Source organism: Dasypus novemcinctus, chromosome 13 (assembly GCF_030445035.2).
Source record: "Dasypus novemcinctus isolate mDasNov1 chromosome 13, mDasNov1.1.hap2, whole genome shotgun sequence".
Taxonomy (NCBI): Eukaryota; Metazoa; Chordata; class Mammalia; order Cingulata; family Dasypodidae; genus Dasypus; species Dasypus novemcinctus.
This window is the reverse complement of record NC_080685.1, coordinates 98,628,872-98,647,221: the sequence shown is the minus strand read 5'-3', so window position 1 is coordinate 98,647,221 and position 18,350 is coordinate 98,628,872. Positions and strand designations below refer to the sequence as shown.

At 55.8% G+C, this 18,350-nt stretch overlaps 2 protein-coding genes across 2 annotated transcripts; one reads left to right on the top strand and one right to left on the bottom strand.

The window, feature by feature from the left end:
* Nucleotides 1–485: 485 nt before the first annotated feature.
* On the bottom strand, nt 486–15,568 carry LOC101439313 (cyclic AMP-dependent transcription factor ATF-3). Its single transcript, XM_004480993.3, has 4 exons — nt 15,422–15,568; nt 8,500–8,743; nt 3,303–3,410; nt 486–1,801 (listed from the first exon to the last, which is right to left on the bottom strand). The coding sequence occupies exons 2-4, from the start codon at nt 8,737–8,739 to the stop codon at nt 1,604–1,606; spliced, it is 546 nt and encodes a 181-aa protein (XP_004481050.2). The 5' UTR covers nt 8,740–8,743; nt 15,422–15,568; the 3' UTR covers nt 486–1,603.
* On the top strand, nt 14,500–17,386 carry LOC139436221 (collagen alpha-2(I) chain-like). The gene is made up of 4 exons (XM_071207306.1): nt 14,500–14,524; nt 14,790–15,661; nt 16,609–16,856; nt 17,248–17,386. Exons 1-4 carry the CDS (start codon nt 14,500–14,502, stop codon nt 17,384–17,386), a joined length of 1,284 nt encoding a protein of 427 aa, XP_071063407.1.
* The last annotated feature ends 964 nt before the right edge of the window (nt 17,387–18,350 follow it).

Genomic DNA, 18,350 nt, shown 5'->3' with positions numbered 1-18,350 from the left:
TGGGCCAAGTCCGCCGCCATGAAATACATTTTTACAATAATGAGACACACAGTCGGACACGATAACCGATTTAAATCAGGCAAACAATACTTTCAGAGGAGTTCTGTGGTAGAATATCAGGTGTCAAAAGCTTCGGTGGAATAGGGGCACATTTTAGGTGTTTGTGGAGTCAGAGCTACTGATAGTCGAGGTGTTTAGCAATTCAGGCTTTACAGTAAAATCCCATCCTAACACTTCACAAGAGGCCCATGGGGTATCCTGGGCACGGTGCTGCAGGGTTTGTCAATGAGAAACTGAGCAATTAGGGGCCACAGCCTGAGGAACAGGATTCAAGGTCCACGAAACTAACTGACAGCAGCCCAAAGAGCAAAGGAGGATCCTTTGAGGCTGTTTGAACACCCCGAAATCAGAGTGGGGGCGGGGAGCAGGGAATGGCTAGACCTCAACAACCAGCAGATTGAAAAGAACAGAAACCAGCACAACACTTAGGTCTACAATATGTTGGTTCCAATGTTTATTACATTGACAGGTTAAAGACATTAGGATAAATAAGTAATATTTTCTCTTACAGAAAATTGTAATAATATTGAATAGGATTAAAACACTCTGAGGATTTCACAGAAACATCAGAATTTAACAGACAGTGGCCAGAGTCCTTGTGACCAGGCCATTTTCTCACGGCTGCAAATGCTCTGGGCCAGACTTTTGAAAAATGACCTAAATGGCAAAAATCGGTCCATTAGTACCCAATAATGCTAAAGCCTTGACATCACCGGGTTCAAGTGCGCGTCTCCACTGACTGGTTTTACCCACAAGGAAAGGAAAGTGGGATTCCCTGCCCTTCCGGCCTAGAAATATCTCCTGAGCTAAGTCAGGAAGCAGAGGCGGAACCTTAGAAGGGGGATTTTTCCTTCTGCTTTCTTCCTGTGAGATGATGAGTTTGCAACAGAGGACCTGCAGGCTGTCCATGGAGCTGGCATCAACACCTGGGTGCGAGGGGAGGCGGCCTTCTGTCTGCACGAAGCCCCTCGCCCCCGGGGCTGACAAGTCCTTCCCGCCATCTGACCATGGTGTGAGCTGCTGCACCTGCTGACAGCTCCCCAGACTCTCAGAACCAGGTCTGAGAACATCCTAGAACCGCCATGCCAGTGTTGTACGAAATAAACACCAAAGAGCACAAGGCCTAGTTCTTGGAAACGCACGTCCGGTACCTAACGGCACATCTGCTAGAGGCCAAGGCACAGCTGCGCTGGAGCTACTCTCACTCCATTTCCCCTCTGAGCAGTGGTGGCAGCAGCGATGACGGCAGTGGCCCCTCCCACCCAAGGTGCAGCCCTTCTTCTGTGTGAATCCTCGTGGTGGGACCTGGGCAGAGGCCGGCAGGACCCTCCCGGGGCCAGCGGAGCTCTAGGCACGGCCAGTGTGGTGCGGCCTGAACCTGGAGTGGAGGGAAAGAGGCACTGGTCCAGGCCCACAGCCCGCTCCAGGGGTCTCTGCTGCGGGGATGGTAGAGATGCACAGGAAGTCAGATCTCCAATGGCCTCAAGGCGTCGGGTGTAGAAGGATTCAGCGAGGACTCTCCAGTGCCCCAGACCACAGCTGCTCAGCTCTGCAGCGCTCCTTCTTTCATCTGTTGGATAAAGAGGTTTCTCTCGTCCTCGGGAGTCCGCCCATTCTGAGCGCGGACGATACACGTGGGCCGGTGGAGGTTGAGCATGTAGATCAAGTGCTGCTTCTCGTTCTTGAGCTCCTCGATCTGGGCCTTGAGTTCAGCGTTCACACTCTCCAGCTTCTCCGACTCCTGGGGATGCAACAGGGGTGTCAGAAAGGACCAAGGGCAGCGAGGGGTGGCCTGCGGGAGCACCCGGGACACCCGGGCTCCTCAGGCTGGGAAAGGTCTGGCTCCTGATACAAGGCCCCACAAAGCTCGCAGAGCAGCCCCAGGTTTGGGACGACACAGGCCCTGGAAAAGCCTTTGAACTTGGGGCTGCTTCAGGGTGGCCTTGAGTTTCCAGCACAGGAGGCTGCGACCCTCCAGGGTTCGAGAGCTCCGCCTCCAGCTCACAGCCCACCTGCAGGGCTTCTGGACCTGCCAGGGCCCGGGGGCTGGGGAGAAACCCACACTCGTGGTCCTTCTCCTTTGTGGGTCACTGCCTGGTGGCTGCCTCCTCTCGCCCCGCCTGCCCGCAGATGCTGTTCCCCGGGTGCTCCCCTCTTCAGGAAGGGCAGCTGCTGGACTTAGCTGGGGCTCAGGCTGTTGCGTGAGCAGGAAGAAGGGCTGAGAAACCAAGAACTAGACAGCAGCGTGAAAAACGCACAACCACTGCTTGTGGATTAAGGAAACCACTTGTTTGAAGAGATTAACTAAAGGCTTTTCTTACTGAGCCCAATGAGAGCTGGCAGCTTCCTTTCCTGGGAAAATGGATGAGTGAAGCCTCTTTAACTGGGCTGACGAGCCCTCAGCCCAGAAGCTGCTGCACATGTTTGGACTGGCCGAGGCTGCTGGGAATCTGGGCATCAGACACCCTGTGGTTGGGAATGCCCTCACCTGCCACTGACACGTCCAGAGTCGTGTTCATTGTGCCAATGGATTTAGCACCTCTTCATTCTGCAAATGGCATTTCTACTTCCAACTCCTAGGTCCTTCTTAGGAAATGTTCAGGTAGGTCTACAGTTTGATATTGTTTATGAATTCCAAAAAATAGATATTGGATTATGTTTGTGAACTGGTCTTTTCCTCTGGGTCTATTAGATTCTATTGGATTCAGAGGTTTCACTTTCACTTGATTAAACAATGGTTAAGGCTTTGATCGGGCCACAGCAGTAGGACCAAGGGGGTGGGGACTCAGAGAGAAAAGCACAGGGCAGAGAAGGGAGGTGGGAGTTGATCCTGGAGCCTGGGAAGTAAACACCTAGAGCAGCAGATATGGGAGAAGGAGGAAAGGCTCAGCTGGACACAGCAGAGGCCCCGGGAAGAGAAGAGCCGTTTGCCTGATACTCTACCCTGGCCTTGTGGAGTGAGCAGAGGAGCTGAGCCTGGACAGGAACGAGTCTCGGGAAGAGAGGAACCCAGGAAGCCTGAGCCCAGGCAGATGTCGGCAGCCTTCTGGCTCCACCACGGGGCAACAGGTTCTAGCCCAAATAAATGCCCTTTATAGAAGCTAACAGATTCCTGGTGTTCTGCATAGCACCCCTTCGGCTGACTAATACAGGGGCTCTTTAACTCGCTTTCTGCTGGGCCACGAGGGTGGGTATGTGGGGAGGGGAGGCCTGGGCGAGCTGGAGGGCCGGAAGGCACTCACTTTCTGCAGGCACTCCGTCTTCTCCTTCTTCTTATTTCGGCACTTGGCTGCTGCAATCTTATTCCTTTCCCGTCGCCTCTTTTTCCTTTCATCTTCTTCAGGGGCTACCTACAAAATAAAAGGGACATGCTTAATTGAAGGCAAAGAACACCAGCCATCAGCTGCCACGTCAAACCCACTGCCTTTTACTTCCACAGAAACTGGCAATTGGGGCAGTCCTAGAGCTAAGGGACCTGGGGGCGGGGTGGGTAGCTCTAGACTTTTGTGTGCAACCCTTCTGCACACACGTACACGCTGGAGAATCAATAATGAAGATATCAAAGAACTGTTCGCTGAAATTACATTGGTGGGAGTGGAATCGGCTCAAGTGGTTGGACCCTCACCTCCCACATAGGAGGGCTCAGTTCCCGGGGCCTCCTAAAGACGACGAGCCTGCAATGAGCAGGCAGATGAGGGAGCCATCGAGCCAGCAGGGGGTGGGGAGGGAATAAAATAATAATTGAAAAAAAAGGGGGTGGGGGGAATAAAAATAATAATTTTTAAAAAATTCTTTTAAATAATTACATTGGTGATATTAGTCCATCAAAATTCAGCTTATTCTAAAAATGCATTTGGACGTTGAAATGAGTTTGATAAGTCAAACTGATGACTATTGGTGCTAACTGTGATCACTTAGAGCAGGAAACAATGTGTGTGCAAACATGTCCTCGCCCCAGAACCAGGCACGTCCTCGGGAGCCCCCGAGCCGGGCCCCCCACCTCTTGTAGGGCTGAGGTCTCCGCTCTGAGCCAAGGGCAGCCCCGTTCACCGCTCTCCTCCCCTGGCCTGTCACGGCACCTTCTCCTCCAATTCTGGTGAAGCCCAAGCAGCTCCTGAGGGCCAGAAACCCAAGCCCATTCCCAGCCCAGGCCTGGGTGCCACCTGCGGTGGTGAAGTCCACCACCCACTGTCCCGTCTAACAACAGAGTGAGCCCCTCCCCCCTGCCCCGCCTGAGGAGTCCTGGAGTCCTCAGAGAGCAAAACCCTGTCCTGCTTTAGGGGCTCGTCCTCCACGAAGGGCCTCGGGGCCTGAACTCCCCGGGAAGGGGGACGGATGGGGACTCAGATACCACGAGCAGCTCCGGAAGGACTGTTTCCTTCTCTTTTGAGTTAGACAGTGACGCTGACTTTGCCTGGATGGCGGTGGAAGGCCTCGCGGTTTAGAGAAACACCGCCCGGGGGAAATACGGTGAGAGGAGTCTACCTTTACATCCTGGATCAGAACCACACAACAAACATCTGGGACTGAGACTCAGCTGGCCTCGACTCTCAGCCTCACTACTTACTAGGCACCGAGGCAAGTTACCAGACACTGCTGAGTCTGTTTCCTCCTCTATAAAATGAGAATCGATAATGTGACCTACATCATATGGCTATAGTGAGGATCAAATCCGTTAATATGCTTTGAACCACGTAGCTTATAGTGAGTGCAATATGAGTGTTAGTCATTATTATTATTAACATCACTTCCTTCATCTTCATCAGGAATTCAACACCAGCATTTCCTTTGCAGCCCTACAGATATCTCAGATAGGAGGAAGATGACATGGGGTTTTCTCACATGAGACAGTGCTTGAACATAGAGCAAATCTCAGAGTCACAGACTGTCATATTTGGAAAAGGCTTTCTGAAAACCATCGAGTTCAACTTCCTCATTTTACAGGTGAGGAAACTGAGGCACAGAGTAGGCAGGGGTAGTATGCCAGGGATGCTCCAGGAATCACCAGCCCATTGAGCCAAATCCATTACTCTCAGTGTTTTACTTTAAAATGAGAATTATGGCAACCAAGGCAATGAGAATATTCAAGTAGGTCAGTGGGTATGTTCTCTTCCCAATAGGAAAATCCACCTATTGAACTCACTTAAAATCACAAGATCACAGAAGCGGATGTGGCTCAAGAGGTTGAGCTCCCACCTCCCACACGGGAGGCCCCGGGTTTGGTTCCCAGTGCCTCCTGGAAAAACAACCAAAAAACAGACAATAAACAAAAAAGCCAACTCAGGGAAGCAGATGTGGTTCAGTGGTTGAATGCCAGCTTCCCACATGTGAGGTCCCAGGTTAAATCCCTGGCCCCAGAGATCTTAAAAATATAAAAATAGGGAAGCAGAGTTGGCCCAACAGATAGGGTGTCAGTCTACCACATGGGACGTCCAAGGTTCAAACCCAGGGCCTCCTCTACCATATGGTGAGCTGGCCCACGCACAGTGCTGATGTGTGCAAGGAGTGTCGTGCCACGCAGGGGTGACCCCACGTAGGGGAGCCCCACGCGCAAGGAGTGCACCCGTAAGGAGAGCCGCCCAGCACGAAAGAAAGTGCAGCCTGCCCAGGAATGGCGCCGCCCACACGGAGAGCTGATGTAGCAAGATGATGCAACAAAATGATATACAGATTCCAAGTGCTGCTGACAAGAATACAAGGGGACGCAGAAGAACACACAGCGAATGGACATAGAGAGCAGATAGCTGGGGAGGAGGAGACGGGGAAGGAGAGAGAAATAAATAAAAAATAAATCTTTAAAAAAAATATATATATATTTATATAAATTTAAAAATTACAAGGTCACTTTGGTGAACACAGAATCCAGAGCAGATGGGTTGGATGGCTTTAAGGAGTGTTTCCATGAAGTGGGCTACCCACTTCTTCCTCTGGAGAACCTTCCAGTTAGCCTTTCAAAATGCTTTCCCTCCCTCTGTGGGAACTTTCTATTTCCAATGTGTCCTGTTGTCTCAAAACATTTAATTAGAGAATTGGAATCTGAGTGCCCCATGGTATGTCGGGCTCTGTCCCTACTGGACACATTGTAGGCAAGTCTGACTCCTCCATGACCTCCTCTGAAGTTAATGGGACACAGCTAAAGCCCGTAACGACGCCTTATGGATACGGCATCATTTAGGTCACCCCAGCTACCATATATCGAGTGCTGACTACCAACCAGGCCCTTTGCTAGACTCTTAACAAATACAGTCTCCTTTAGCCCTCAGATCGATCCTATGCCGGAGTCATCACTACCGCCCCCCATGAGATCATGAAGATGTGTAACCACTCTCCTCTCAAATTCAGTTCTGTTTGGCCATTCCACTCCCCCTTGTCCAAAACGCGCCTGTCTTTGAATCATCTTATGAGGATCTGCAAGTTGAAATCATGAAGCAAAGTCCAACGAAATGACTGAGAGCTCGGCTCTTGCCACCCTTGAGATGACAGCATCTCCTGCAGCCACCTCCCTGACTCTGTTACTCCCGGGGGTCTTAGGAAAGGTGCCGAGTGGGAACACTGCAGCACCGGACATGGAACTGAAGGTGGAACAGCAAAGGCACCAGGCCGTGGGCATCACTGCAGGGTGAGCAGAGCTGCTGGTCTTTGCTCCACTGTGGGCACCCAGGTCCTGGTAGTGACGAAATCATCACCACACTCCTGCCGCTTCAGAACCAGGCCCAGAAGGGGGTCTCATCCAGCGCTCTGGCTGGAAGTACACGCTGATGGCCTCCAGCTTTCCATCTTAGGCCCTGACTCTCCTCTGAACTGCACACCCACATATCCAGCTGCGCCGACACCCCTCCTGAGGGGCTGGACAGATGGACCAGGACGGCACTCCTGCTCCAGCCCCCACCCAACTTCCCACAGTCCTCCCAAGTTCAACAGCAAATGGGCTTCCTCCTTACCATTGCTCAGGCCAACAACTTGGCCGTCACCCTTGAGTCCTCCCTTTCTTGCACCCTATGCCCAATCTATCAGGACATCAGCTTTACCTGCAGGGGCTCTGAATGCACCCCTTCTAGCACCCCTCCTGCTCCCCTCCTGCTCCATCCTGTCTCCTGCCTGGGTCACTGCGATGTCTCTGTGCATGCCCCACCATCTTTTCTCAACATGCCAGCCAGGGCAACCCATTCAAAACATCATCAGACCACGCCACCGCTCTGCTCCAAAATGCTGCGATGGCGTCCTGTCTCGCTCTGAGCAGAGGGTCGCGTCTTTACAGTCTACAAGATCCAGCATAATCGACCCCCACTCACGACCTCAACTCGTACTCAGCTGCCCACCCTACACTCCCCCAGCCACCTGCTGCCCTCCGTGTGCTCCACCCCACCCCACCTCAGTGCTTAGTTTCACTCTTCTGCCAGGCACCCACCTGGCTCCTTCCCTCTCTCTGCTCAGATCTAAGGTCACTGTCGGTGAAGCCTGCCCTGGCCTCCCGCCTCACCTCTCCCCACTCTCCCTGCCCCTCCCCTGCTTTATTTCTCTCCTGTGCGCTGGTCTCTCATATCACACATTTACTTACCTCGTGTACTGTCTGTCTCCTCCCAGTAGAAGGCAAGCTTCCTGAGGGCAGCGATTTAGTTTCATTCACCAGTACCTGCCCCCACCTGGCACGTGGTGGGTGTGCTCGTGGCGGGTGTGCTCGTGGTGGGTGAGCTCGTGGTGGGTGTGCATGTTGTGGGTGTGCTTGTGGGTGTGCTCGTGGCGGGTGTGCTCGCGGTGGGTGTGCTCGTGGTGGGTGAGCTCGTGGTGGGTGTGCATGTTGTGGGTGTGCTTGTGGGTGTGCTCGTGGCGGGTGTGCTCGTGGGTGTGCACGTGGTGGGTGTGCTCGCGGTGGGTGTGCTCGTGGCGGGTGTGCTCGCAGTGGGTGTGCTCGCAGTGGGTGTGCTCGCGGTGGGTGTGCTCGTGGTGGGTGTGCTCGCGGCGGGTGTGCATGTGGTGGGTGTGCTCATGGGTGTGCACGTGGTGGGTGTGCGCGTGGCGGGTGTGCATGTGGTGGGTGTGCTCATGGGTGTGCTCGTGGTGGGTGTGCTCGCGGTGGGTGTGCATGTGGTGGGTGTGCTCATGGGTGTGCTCGTGGTGGGTGTGCACGTGGTGGGTGTGCTCGTGGTGGGTGTGCAAGTGGTGGGCATGCTCATGGTGGGTGTGCACGTGGCGGGTGTGCTCGTGGGTGTGCATGTGGTGGGCGTGCTCGTGGCGGGTGTGCATGTGGCGGGTTTGCACGTGACAGGTGTGCTCATGGTGGGTGTGCATGTGGTGGGCGTGCTCGTGGTGGGCGTACTCGTGGTGGGTGTGCGCGTGGTGGGTGGTGTGCTCGTGGTGGGTGTGCACGTGGTGGTTGTGCGCGTGGTGGGTGTGCAATCGACATGTGCTGAGAGGTGGGACCCCCACCGTGGAACCTACCTCAGCCTTCGTGACGGACATCTCGAGGGGCCTGTCACTGACGGTGACCGACTCCAGCGCAGAGGACATCCGGTGGCAGAGGTGCTTGTTCTGGATGGCGAACCTCAGCTCTTCCTTGACAAAGGGGGTCAGGTGTGCAAAATCCTCAAATACCAGTGACCCAGGAGGGGACAGGCAGGGCACGATGGCAGAGGCACTGACTTCCGAGGCAGAGACCTGGCCTGGGTGTTGAAGCATCATTTTGCTGAAAGACACATCAAAACCCAAACTGCTTCAGGGGTTCTGAGGTGTGGGCTCAGGTCCCCCTGCCGCCCCCACCCGCAGAGGGAAGTCCCATCAGCCCCCAGGGCTGCTTTGTTTCCTCAGTTCATGCCATCCTCACCTTGAGGGAAACAGGGTCTTACAACACTCAGCTCAGCCACACGGATAAAATGCCTAATTGAAGTTGACGAGAGTTGGCATTTTAGGCTACTCTGAACTCACAGGGGCTGTTAGTTTTGGCTGGCGAGCATATATGCAAATGTAACCTCAACCCGTCTCAAAAGAGGTAGTTATTTTTGCCCCCTCATCAGTAAGACCATTATGTAACCCATTTTCAGTCTCTTTTTCAAAAAGAAACTTGGAAGCTATCTAAAACCGAGTTGAATCTATCTGAGTAGAAGATGAGGAGGAGGGGAACCTTAACTTTAGCAAATATATCTCTGAAGCTTCTCTCTTAGGAAGCTGGACCTAAATAAATGAGAACGAGGGAGATAACTGTAGCATGTTGTGTCATTCCCTTCCTCCCCAGTCCTTTGGGGAAGTTGGGGGGGCATAAGGGGACTAACAGGCCCTTTTTGAGGTTAAGGTTGGTGAAGCAAAGACTTCAGAGTATGGAAAAACAAGGGGCCAACGATCGGCATTTTGGGGAGTATTTTTCAGCCTGGGGTGCAAGGACTGGACTGGGAATGGAAGGGATACCCAAGCCTGGTTCTGCCACTAGGAGAGGTGTGACTGAGACCAGCCACCCCAGCGCCCTGAGACTCGGAAGTCACCTGTTAGATGGCTGAGAGCTCCTTCAGCATCAGGCCAAGTCTCCCTCACAACCTTATCCCAAGCCTGGCCCATCCCCAGCTCACGGTACCTCCTGAGCCTGGAGACAGGCTGACCAAATCAAGTGCAGAGGGGGTGGTCGAGTCACACGGGCTCCGAGCTCCCGTCTACCTCTATCATGCTAGAGCTCAAGGAACCCAAAGGGGCAATAAAAGGAAAGGAAGGGGAGAGACCGTAGTGGGTCCATGGTGTCTATGAAAGAGACACCCATATATCTCCCCCTGCCAGGTTCGCCTTCAAAATGAAGAGGTGCTCATTTTGGGGACACTGGAATGGTCCTGGATGACATTGCAATGATGGATACAGGCCATTATACATTTTGTCAAAACCTATAAAATCCTGTGGGGCAAAGTGTAAACTATAATGTAAACCATAGTCTTTGGTAGTACAGTGCTTCAGTATGTGTCATTAATTGTAACAAACGTAGCCCACTAATGAAGGACGTTGTTAATGTGGAAAAGCGTGGGAGGGGGTGGGGATATGGGAATCGCCCACATTTTTGTAGTAACATTTCTGTAATATAAACCTTCTTTAAAAATCTATATATATACACACATATATACATATATATACATATATCAAGTGAGGCCAGCAGCAACCATTCCCCCTCATCCCTGCAGTTCTCGAGAGGCAGTGAGTGAGGCGACTGTCTGGGCAGGCAGTCCACTGGAGAGACACTCCCACCTGGGAACCTGCATTTCACTAGCTAAGTCCAGCCGTTCAGGAAGCCCCCTGGCACGTCGCTGGCATTTGCCTCCTTTGCAGCAGAAACCGCAGGTGCATTCTCTCGTTCAATCCTCACGGGAGCCCAATGACTTAGGTCCCAGCCCCATTTTATAGATGAGGTGACAGGTTTAGACAAGCTGAATAATTTGCCCAAAGCCACACCGCTAATATGAAGCAGCGCCAGGATGGGGAATTAGGTTTGTTTACTCTAAAGTTTACTCCCCTGACTTAAAGAATTGGGCTAGATTGCACAAACAAAAAAAACACCAGAGCAAAATAACGCTGGAGCGGGGCCCGGGGGTGGGGAGGTGGGAGGCCAGGAGCTGACTCCACGGGGGAGAGAGGGAGGCGACGGGGAGATCCCCCGGGAAACGTGGCTTCTGTTTAGCGGCGCCGGCCTCCACGGCAGGGCCCTCGGGTGCTGCCTGCGCTCCGGGCTGTGCTGAAGCGGGTCTTCCCCCCACAGCTTCCTAGCCTGGGGTTCGCAGACCCAGCTCTGAGGCCCGCTGCCTCACTGTGTGTCCAAGCTCCCAGGAGCCTCCCCTGCACTGGCTTCCCATTTTCCTCTGCCAATGAGGGCTGAGAGCAGCCATCCCATCTCCCAGAGCCTCGGGGAGGAGCTGAAATAGCACATGAGTGTGCTCTGGAAGCCTCTGCCAACAGGAGTGCTATCACTGGCCCTCCCAGGGACCCGTCCAGCCCAGCGCCGCCTCCCTGACAAGGCTCGGGGCTCCAGGTGGGACGGTGGCCAGTCACCCTCTTTGGTCCCCAGAGCTTCCGAAGAGAACGCCTGACCTCAAACTCCCCTTAGGATCTGAGACACACTGAGGGAGGCAAGAATTCCAGGCCAGTGAATGCCAGTGACCAATCAAATGGCCCAGAAAATACCTGCAGTTCTCTTCCCAAAGCCTCAGGCTGAGTCGGTTGAAGTTCTTCTGTCAACTTAATCCTATAAGCTTAGGATGCTGGGGGGATACTCGTCTCTGCTGGGTGATAGATTCCTCCAAGAAACTAGCCTTCTAACGCCAGAGTCTTATGACTCTTCTCTGCTTTCATGTTTTCCTTCCCATGCCCACTTTATGAAAAACCAAATAGTCCAGAGATGGAATTCAAAGCTACCACGGGGCTGGCCTTTGCTTGGAGGACTGGCTGGCAGCCTTCCGCAGGGTAGCTGGAGTTCCCCTGCAGCCGAGTGTAGTTCCAGGTCTCCCAACTAAGAGGACTGAAACGCTGTCTGGGCTTGGGGTTTACTGGTTGGGGTATTCCCCCCTTCTCAGTGTAAAGTCTGCAGTCCTGATGAAAGAAACTGAAGAATACCAGCCTATGCAATGTTTTTATGAGAAGCATCCAGTATGCTTATTTAGAGACGGGAATGGATTGTAAAACTGTTAAAAAGCCTTTCAGGAAATAAAGCAGTTTTACCTAAGATTTGGGCTTTCTCTGCACTAGGCCCAAGTTTAGCCTCTTGGGATACTTTCTACTTACTTCCTTTCTTCTAAAATATGATCCAGCCCAAACTCAGACTATATCTTCACATGGAAAACAAAGTTAAATATTCAGACAATTTTTCAAAAAATTGAGGCCCTCCAACATCCCCCACATTGAAGGAAAAAAGCAATGTTTGGGAATCTGAGACTTTCTGCATTAACTTTTTTTTTTAAGGAATTACAGGAAAAGAAAAAGAAAATCAGCTAATATATCAAAACACTATCCCACTTCACATTGAAATTAGCTGTTTAAGAATTTCTCTTAAGTCGACTTTCTACATGGATCTTAAAGTTGCTCAGACCTGCTAGAAAGAACCTGCATTTGACTTCCACTTCGTTATTTCCAATCAGAAATGGTGTCATATCACTGCAGTTTCATCATCTTTAAGAAAGTGAAACTTCACTCATGCATTTCTGTAACTGGAAATCCAGCTCCCAAATGTTATTTCCTAGTGGCTACAACTACATTGAATTTTCACTTTTAATTCCCATCCCTTTCCACTAAGCACTACATGAAACATCTTACAGTTCTGGGAAACCAGTGCTGGGCCTGCGCTCACCCCGTAACCTGGCCCTTCTCCCAGGCCACTGGAAGGCTGGAGGAGTAAGGCTTCAGGACCAGAGATGCTGGCAGCCTCTCACCACCACGCAAACGCAGTGCCCACCCACAGGGGCTCACCCTTCCTGGGCCTCAGTCTCCTCAAGTGTAAAACAGACCAGAGCCGCCTGGCCCAGCTCCCTCCAGGCCATCCTGAGGCTCCTGTGAGATTTGTGAAGGGGGATTCTCACCCGCACACTGGCAGCCATCATTACTGTGGTTCTACTTTCCCCACTTAGGGGAACACATTCTTTTGGTTTCAATGCAATTTAGTCCCGTTAGTCAAGAATTAAGTGGATGGGAAAATGGACTTGGCTCAGTGGTTAGGGCATCCGTCTACCACATGGGAGGTCCGCAGTTCAAACCCCGGGCCTCCTTGACCCTGTGGAACTGGCCCATGCGCAGTGCTGATGCGTGCAAGGAGTGCCCTGCCACGCAGGGGTGTCCCCCGCATAGGGGAGCCCCACATGCAAGGAGTGCACCCCGTAAGGAGAGCCGCCCATCGCGAAAGAAAGTGCAGCCTGCCCAGGAATGGCGCCGCCCACACTTCCCGTGCCGCTGACGACAACAGAAGCGGACAAAGAAACAAGACACAGCAAATAGACACAGAGAACAGACAACCGGGGGAGGGGGGAAATTAAATAAATAATAAATAAATCTTTTTAAAAAAAAGAACTAAGTGGAACCTTCAAGAAATCCTGGTCAGTTCACAGCCTCTTTTGCTCTTCAATGTCCTCTGGGTTCCTGGCACACCAGGTTAATCCCCACCCACCCCCACCATCTGCACGTTCCCCTCGAGTTACCTACGTGAGAGAGAACCCCTTTCTCACCCAGTAAACCACGCTCCCTTGAAAAGTTTCTGTGGCATCCCCCCTACGTCCTTTTTCCTCCCCTGCCCGGGCAACACTTGAAGCCAGTGATTCTGAACCATGCTCGGCCAATTGTAAAAGAAGGAATTCTCGGTGTCTGTCCTACAGCTCTCTAGGTCAGATCCTAGGTCAGATCCAAAAACTGAGGCCCGAGGCAGGGCCCCAGGCCCTAAAGCTGGTGAGTGGCCCAGCCCAGGCTGAGCAGCTAACTACAGTCTTTCCTTCACCCACTAGCAGGGACCCACATGGTGAGGGATCCACCAGCAAGGCAACCGGGGACAGAGCCACTGGCCAGGTAGATGCGGGTCCACAACCCTCATCACCCGGTGCCCACCACAGGGGACACTTTGGCAGCACTAAGGGACCATGGAAAGACCAGGAGCTTAACAGTGGCTGAAAGGGAGGGGGGAGAGCAGACTTATGCCAGGAGGGGTCCAAAGGCTCCCACGGCTGAACGTGGCCCCGGCTGTATCTTATGCCGCTGGGGCCTGGTGCTACCTTCAATGCTACCTCTGAACCCCAGGTAACAAGTGCAAGCCTCCCAGACACCCCCCAACCCCCGCCCCCTCCATCCTCCTTGGTCTAGGACAGCATCAAAGTAAGAGCCTGGAAGTTGTAGCATTCCTCTACGATAAATGGTAAGTGCAAAACAAGGGAGACAGAAACGCCAATTTCTCCTCCACTTCAAGTTGGGGAGACAGAGGCCCCCAACAGGTAAGGTGCCTTTCACCGCACTGAAATAAGGTGCGTTGGGACACTGCCCAGATTTCCTAGCTCCCGGTTACGCTTTGTTTCTCTGGCTCCATCAGGGATTTAGCACATCTTTATTTGTAAGGAAGCAGATGTGATTTAGGCAATGAAGTTGGGGAAAAGAAACCGGTTAAGGGGGAGGGGATTCAGTAGATGGGAGATGGGAATGGAGGGAGGCAGAGGAGAGAGGGAGCAGATGGGTGGGAACCAGTCCCAGGGAAAGCGAGGGAGAAGGGAAGAGATGTTCTGCAGAGCCGTCCCCCTCCCCACTGCCTCTGGGGCTGGCCAATGCCATCAGATAGAGACCCCCAGTTCTAGTCCCCTCACTGGCCCTTTCCTTCCCTGACACCTCCTAGAACCTGAGCATCTCCAGGTAGAAAGGCCCTTAGTGGCTGTCCCGTCCAACAGCACGTGGTACTCGCCGACTGGCAGAGGGGGTCGGCAGAGTATTATGTACCCACATTTCCCAGCTGGAGACATGGGGGTTCCAGGACACAAATGCAGTAAAGTTTGCAGGGTCCTGGCCACTGGACCATAAAGCCGTTCCCTCGATTATCTGAACAACCGGCCCCACAAAGTCGCTTCCCCGTGGTGGCTTCCAAGGGCACAGGGCCGAGAAATACGCGGACCCGTGAGAGGAAAACCCAGAGCGAGAGGCCCGGGTAGGAGAGAAACGCGGGCGAGAGACTTGGAGCAGGAAGTCCCAGGTCCAAGGCGCCCGACCGGAGCCTGTCCAGGGAGCCCGCTCCACCTTCCTCCCCGGGACAGCGACACGAGCGCGCGCCACCGCTAAACGGATCCCCGATAACTTTCCCTCCCGGCTCCTCGCGCTGTCCTGCCGCCCAGCGCCCTGGGGTGCTCAGAGCGACCCCAGCGGCAGCGCCCGCGGCCCCGCCGCCTCGCCCCTTCCCCATTCATCCGCTCGGCGCCTGCGGACGCGCTCCCGCGGAGCCCTGGCCCCCGCGCCCGGCTCCGAGCCCGGAAGGGATCTGCCCGGAGCGGCGGGGCCCCTGCACGCGGCGAGGGATGGAGCCGCCGGCGACCCGAGGAGCCTCGGCTACACCCGCGCACCCACCTGCCCTGGCCAGCAAGCGGCCGGGGAGGTGAACCCCGAGGCCTCGGAGCGCGGCGTCCCGAGGTCGGCAGCGGCGCGGGCGCCCGCCCTCCCTGTCGCCAGGAACCTCTCGCAGCTCAAGTCAAAAGAGAAAGTGAGTTCTGTCACTTTTCCAGGAACTTTCGGAAGTTCCGAGAAGCGGCCGTGGCTGGGAGAAGTGCCGCCAGCGTCTTCCCAAGCCGAGCTGGGCCGCGGGGCAGGGGTGGGCGACGAGGTGGGGACAGGTTCCAGAGGGGCGCGGAGGCAGGGGCGCGCCGCGCTCTCGGCGCTGGCTGCGGGGGCTCACCTGCTGCCTCCGCTCGGGGCGCGGGCTCCGCGGGAGGGCGGGCGGCTGTCTGTCCCGCCGGCGACGGCCGAGGAGGTACGGCCGTTCGCAGCCCGCCCACTGCGCTCAAGCGGCGGCGCGGGGAGAGCCGGTGCTGCGCTCGCCTCGCTGCGGGCGGCTGTGGCTCGGAGCGCGTTGCATCACCCCTTTTATAGCCGGTTCCTGGCAGCGCGCCCCTTTACTCCGGGTTACCAGGCCCCGGTGACGTCATGCTATTAATAGTTTCCCCCCGCGCCCCTCCCCCCCACCAGCTGAACAATCCCCGGAGGGCGGGCTGGAGGAGGGGCCGGGCTCGGGGCGGGGAGGCCTGGTGATGCAAGAGGCGGGAGGAGCCGCCCGGCGCCCCGGGCTCCCACGCACCCGCCCGCCCGCCCTCTCTCTCCATATCAGGCGCGGAGCCGCCCGGGCCCGCCGCCAGAGGTGCGCGCTCGCCGGTGCGTGTTCCAGGCGTGAGCCGATGGTGCCCAAGCCAGCGGCATGACTCCACCGCGCTGGCATCTCTCCCTCCGCGAGGACCCCGGGGCCGGCGCGGCGGCGCGCCGGGGGGTCTGGTCCCCGCAGCCGCCCGGTCAAGGGGAGGCGGGGAAGGGGCGCTGCCTTTCTCTCCCACGCGGGCTGGCTTTCTGGAGCCTCAAGGAAACTCCCCGTCCACCGCCGCCGGCTCTCTCCTTCTCAAGGAGGGCCGGGGTGGGGCGGGGACAGGAGCGGTCAGACTCCCGGGTGGGACAGGTGCCCGAAGTCCCCACGCCGTCACCCTCCACCGCTCCCCGCCGGGTGTGACCTGGTGACGGGGACCGCGGGAAGCCAGCCCGTTCACGCAAACTCTGAGGGCAGCTCGCCGGCCCCTGGCGTCGCCAGGCCCCGCACACCCCACGCACGTTCCCCAGCAGAGACGCCTCGGGGCTCGATGGGAACCCGATTCCGAGGCGATGGCGGGGTCGGTTAGGATTTGTATTTTTCAACCACAAAGCGATTGAAACCGACAGGGAGCTTCTTGGTGAAAAGCACAGGAGCTTAGAAAGATAAGGGACCCCGCAGCGGGCAGGAGGACAAGGTGCCTCGGGTCCTCGCGGGCCGGGCGGCGGCGGGGCCGGGGGTCACCCCGCACGTGGCCAGCCATTAGGGACACCTCGCTGTCACCTTTCTAGGGGGCTTCTGTGCCCGGAGCGGCTCGGGAAGGGACCCGCCCGGAAGCACTGGCCGCAGTCACAGCGGCCCGCGGGATCCCGGCCGGGTCTCGGGCCGAGGCCTCAGAACTGGGTCTGAACCTTGAACCGGTTTCCCGGTTGCGATTCCCCAGCCCAGCCTTCTCGGGTCCCAGCGCGGAAGGACCAGGGACCTTCTCGACCCTCACAGACCACCAGCTGTGGACGCGCGCGGGGCCGGGACTTCCGAAGTGCCCTGCAGGGAGACCAAGCCGGTCGGGCGGGTTGGGGGCACGGGGGAGGACGGACACCTGCTTGCACCTGCCCCCGGGGGGAGGCGGGGGCGGGCCGGAGCTTGGTAGTTTGGGGTAAGAACTGGAGAGGTCTCTGAGCAGCCCCACCCCACCCGGGCACAACTCGGCTGTTGCGGTCGTGGGGGACCCGGGATTCCGGCCTTGGGGTGCACGAGGGCCCGGCATGTCACTCACGCACACACCCACACGCAGATGCCCCCCCCCCACTGTTCCCCGGGAATCAGCGCCCCTCTTCCCAGCCCCGCTGACCACGGAGCAGCCCGGCGCAGAGACCCCCTAGAGCTGCGGATAAAACCGAATCCCCCGCACCTGTGTGCCTCGCCCCAAGTTCCCCAGTTCCCCAGAGCTTCCTCGGGCCGGAGACCACGCGGAGGGTGGCCGTGGGAGACTCCCGGGCCCCGCCGCCGGCGGGTCCCGCAGCCCTGGGTTTCCACGCGGCAACAGCGGAGATTCTGTCCTGGAGCTGACCAGGTTTCCAGCCGCGTCGCGCGGGAGGCGGAAGGCGGGTATATTTGCTGGACTCTTCGTCCGAGTAAAGGCTTTCCCGGCCCCATCCTCCCCGCACACCCCCGCACACCCCCGCGCCCCGCCCTCCCGCGGAGGCGCGGGCAGGTGAAACCCGGTGTGTCCGCGCAACCCTGAGAACGCCCAGCGAGATCAGATGGAAGGGCGGGTGTACAGCTCAGTGGAAGTTAGCTGGGATTCTCTACTTACCAGACCAACCTACCCTGGACTATATAGCGTCATTATAAAGTGCAACAAGGAGGTGCAGAGTCCACGTGAGAGCTTATTTCTCCATCGCTGCGAAACGCCTGCAGCATTTTTAACCAGATTACATTTTCAGCTATGATTCCACTAATGCACCCAAGCCAGGGCTGTTGGGGTTTGGCCGGGCCTTAAGGGGAATCCAGCTTACAGGCAGAGAACACCGACCAGGGCAGGATTCAGAAAACAATGCGAAACGATGTCAATTACAGCGGGAGAAGTTGGCCACACATTGTTGGTTATTTTTTACTACCATCTTGTTTCAATCTAATAGTTCTTGCTTTAGACTCTCCAAGTTACACCTGGACAGAAATGCTGCCAGCGCCCACAGAAGCCTGAGCCCGGCTTTCTCTGCCTCTCCTACAGGAAAAGTGATAATCCTGACAGAGAAGTCCATTGCCACGTGAATGAAACCCTTATCCAAGGAAAACAAACCTCCACCTGGCTGCCTCCCTCCCCACATTCCCAGGAGATCAGCAAAATGCCTGCTGAATTGTAGAGAAACTGGGAAAGAGCAGCCCAAGGGAAAACTCACCCCACCCCACCCCCAAGCTCTCTGCCACATGCAGGGAGGCTTGATACCCGGGTCCTGGGTGTCCTCGTTTCGCACTGATTTGATTTAATGCCACCAGTGGCCGCAGTGCACTCTTAGGCCAGCCCATCGTC